At 42.4% G+C, this 3,938-nt stretch overlaps 1 protein-coding gene across 1 annotated transcript; it reads left to right on the top strand.

Annotated features, from left to right (window-relative positions):
* Positions 1-1,767: 1,767 nt before the first annotated feature.
* LOC105002978 (olfactory receptor 52B4-like) lies at positions 1,768-2,718 on the top strand. The gene has a single exon (XM_010859855.1). It carries the CDS (start codon positions 1,768-1,770, stop codon positions 2,716-2,718), a length of 951 nt encoding a protein of 316 aa, XP_010858157.1.
* The last annotated feature ends 1,220 nt before the right edge of the window (positions 2,719-3,938 follow it).

Genomic DNA, 3,938 nt, shown 5'->3' with positions numbered 1-3,938 from the left:
TTTCCGCGTAAACCAAGCTACTCAGCTTCTTTTCTCCACTGAATTTTCCTACTGAGCTATCCTCATTCTATTATTCTTTATATCTTTGATGAATAAATAAATAAATAGTCGCCTAGGCCGTCTCTCCTTCGAATACCCTGGATCAGCCGGGGCTGGACCTCGGCAGGTGTTATAAGCAAAATGGCCTGGGGTAAAGATTGGGAGGGTGGTAAGGGGATAAATGAAGGGAGAGCACACCCCTGCTTTTGTGAAACAGAGATGAATGGGGGAAGAGACACAGCAAGGAGAAGGAGTCAGCAGAGAGGGAGAGTTTGAAATGACCAGAGTGACAGATTGATGGAAAGAAGGTTGGGGTCCAGTGCACAGATGGAGAGCTGAGCCTTGAGTAGGAGAAAGAGGGAGAAGACAATTCAAATATAAATTTGTAGCTTGCGGAATGAGGATGGTTAAGGGAAGTAACAGATTTTTTTTCCTTGAACCAGGAACCAGGAAATCGCAATCACCTGATGAAGGGGACCCAGGTGGAGTGAGGTGGACATTGTGTGATTTTCAAAGCATCTCGTGTGATTTTCAAAGCATCCGTGGGTAGCCAAATCCTAGCTTCACCATTTACTAGCCAGGTGAACTTGGGTGGAGGGCGGGGGATGAAAATCTCTCTAAGCTCTGTTTGCTCTCCATCAGTAAAATGGGAAAATGACTACAGTCATTTCCTGTTATGTTGATTGAGAAAATGCACGTGCAGCCCTTAGAGCAGAGATACTCTCAGTTGATCTTGTCCCTGGTCCCTGTTTTCCAACCTGCCTCCTCCCTTCCACATCCTTCCTACACAGCAGAGCCAGAGAGAGAGTGACCTCAAATGCAAACTTCACCATGCCCCTCTCTTACGGCAAACCCTTCAGTGGCTCTTCCTGCTTCAACATAAAGCCTAAACTCCTTACATCAGTACCCAGAACCCTCAGTGAGTTGACCCCTACTTCACTGCCTCACATTATTTCCTATCATTTCCTGCCATGTCCTCCAGGGTATAGTAACCCTGAATCATTATAATTTCCCTACAAACTCCTTGTCCTTTCGGATCTTTGTGACTTTGTTCATGTTCTTCCTCCTCACATGACTACTTGGCAAACTCTTGTTTATTTTTCAAGGTTCAGCTCAGATTGGCACCTTTAGAAATGCTTTTCTGAACTTCTAGGAAGCTTTCCATGTTTCCACAGCTCCTGTGTTTAACTTTTCCTATACACTATCTGTATTGTATAGATATTTTAATTGTCTGACTTTTCTCAGGGAGGTCCTCCAGGAGCCATGGTATGTGTTCAGTAAGGTTTGTTAAATTGATAATGAACTCAGTTACCATTTTCCTTTTGAGATGTAGGTCACATTCTGATAAGGTGGAAAATGCAGGGTTATTCACAGCTCTCAACTGTTTATAACAACCTGATGCTAAGGTCTACGGCATTCTAGAGCTGGGAGAACTCACTTACAAATATCTAATCTACATTCTCCCTGACTTTAGTTTTAAAGTGACAAATAAAAGAGAGACCCAGAGCAGGGAAGTAATGTTACCAAGATAACATAACTGTTGAATAGAATGGCAAGGACTTTTAACCCATGTTTCCTGGTTTCTAACCAGGACCATTTCCACTTCTCACCCAGAGAAAAGTGATCTGTTTCCATTTCCCCCACTCCAGATCAAGTCACCTTTTTGGAAAGAGAAAAGAGATGACTGCCAAATCCCATACACCAACATCCAGATGACTCATCCTGGGCATGGCAACCCCCAACCACACTAGTCCCAGCCATTCACTCTTCATTCTGCTGGGGATCCCTGGCCTGGAAGACCAGCACACATGGATCTCCCTCCCCTTTCTTCTTTCCTACCTTGTTGCTGTCCTAGGGAATAGCCTCCTTGTCTTCATCATCATGACTGAACGCAGCCTCCATGAACCCATGTACTTCTTCCTCTGTATGCTGGGTGTGGCGGACCTCATCCTGTCCACTACCACTGTGCCCAAAGCCCTGGCCATATTCTGGTTCCATGCTGGAGAGATTTCCCTTGATGGTTGTGTCACCCAAATCTTCTTCATCCATGCCACCTTCATTGCTGAATCAGGAATTCTGTTGGCCATGGCATTTGACCGCTATGTAGCCATCTGTGACCCATTGCGCTATACCACAGTGCTCAGTCGTGCAGTAATCATAAGGGTTGGTCTGGCTGTGGTCCTGAGGAGTTTCTCTGTGATCCTTCCAGATGTGTTCCTGGTGAAAAGACTGCCTTTCTGCCATAGCAACATGCTACCACATACCTACTGTGAGCACATGGCTGTTGCCAAATTTGCTTGTGCTGATATTCGTGTTAATGTCTGGTATGGTTTGTCTGTCCTTCTCTCTACTGTAGTGGTAGATGCCTTGCTCATCTTAGTTTCCTACATCTTCATCCTCAATGCAGTCTTCCAGCTTCCCTCCCGAGGAGCTCTGCAAAAGGCCCTAGGCACATGTGGCTCCCACCTTGGTGTCATTTCCATGTTCTACTTGCCTGGCATTTTTACCATAATTGCCCAGCGGTTTGGGCATCATGTTCCTCCTTATATCCACATTCTGCTTGCAAATGTCTGCATGTTAGCTCCTCCTATGTTAAACCCCATCATTTATGGTGTTAAGACCAGGCAGATTCGAGAATGTGTGGTTAGTACTTTGTCTTCACAGTGGAAACTCTGCTGAGTTTGTATGACAGGTGATATGATTATCAACATAGGATCTTGCAATTCCTTTGCTTACTTTGTAGAGATTTATGAAGTAAGAGTTGTGTTGACTGTGAACAAAACGATTTGTTGTGATTTTGAAAGATAGAATGCTATGTTACCTTGAGAAAGGTAGTATTGAGGAAAGAGCATGAGCTGTTGGATCAAAATTAGATTTGAGTACTGGATTTTCCACAAGTGATGTGTTTGACCTTGGGGAAGTTAGCTTATTCTCTTAGAGACTTCTCAGTGTATACATAGGGCCCAAGAAAAACAGAAATATAAAAACTAAACTAAGTCATATTAAACAATGAGAATTATTTCCTATAATAAACTTATCTACTAAAACATCTAGACAGAATATGTATTCATTTAATAATATATACACTTGAGGTATAATAAACTTTTATTCTGAATTAGAAATGGGACCAGTGGAACAGAAAAAAAAGCCCAGAAATAAACCCTTGTATATTGGTCAGTTAATCTTTGACAAGGATGTCAAGAATTCTCAAAGAGGAAAGGACAATCTCTTAATAAATGGTGTTAGGAAAATTGGATATTCATATGCAAAAGATTGAAATTAGGCCCTTACCTTACACCATAAACAAAAGTTAACCTGAAGTGAATTAAAGACTTAACTCTAAGTCCCAAAACTGTAAAAATCTTAGAAGAAAACATGGAGAAAAACTTCTTGGCACCGGTCTTGGCAATGATTTTCTTGATATCACACAAAAACAAAATAAGAAGTAAGACTACATCAAACTGAAAAGCTCCTGCATGCGCGCTCAGTCATGTCTGACTCTTTGTGACCCCATGGACTGTAGCCCACCATGTTCCTCTTGTCAATGGGATTTTTCAGGCAAAAATACTGGAATGGGTTGCCATTTCCTCCTCTAGGGGATAGTCCGGACCCAGGGATCAAACCCATGTCTCCTGTGTCTCCTGCATTGACAGGCAAATTCTTTACTACTGAGCCACCTGGGAAGACCCCATAAGCTCCTGCACAGCAAAGGAAACAATCAGTAAAATGAAAAGGTAACTATGAAATAGGGGAAAATATTTGCAAACCATATATCTGCTAAGGGGTTGATATCCAAATATATAAGGAACTAATGACACTCAGCATTTCTCTGATAATGAGTGATGTTGAGCATCTTTTCATGTGTTTGTTAGCCATCTGTATGTCTTCTTTGGAGAAAT

Source organism: Bison bison, unplaced genomic scaffold (assembly GCF_000754665.1).
Source record: "Bison bison bison isolate TAMUID 2011002044 unplaced genomic scaffold, Bison_UMD1.0 scf7180017856908, whole genome shotgun sequence".
Lineage (NCBI taxonomy): Eukaryota > Metazoa > Chordata > Mammalia > Artiodactyla > Bovidae > Bison > Bison bison.
Note: the sequence above shows the minus strand (reverse complement) of the source record. Positions and strands in the feature narration are given on the sequence as shown.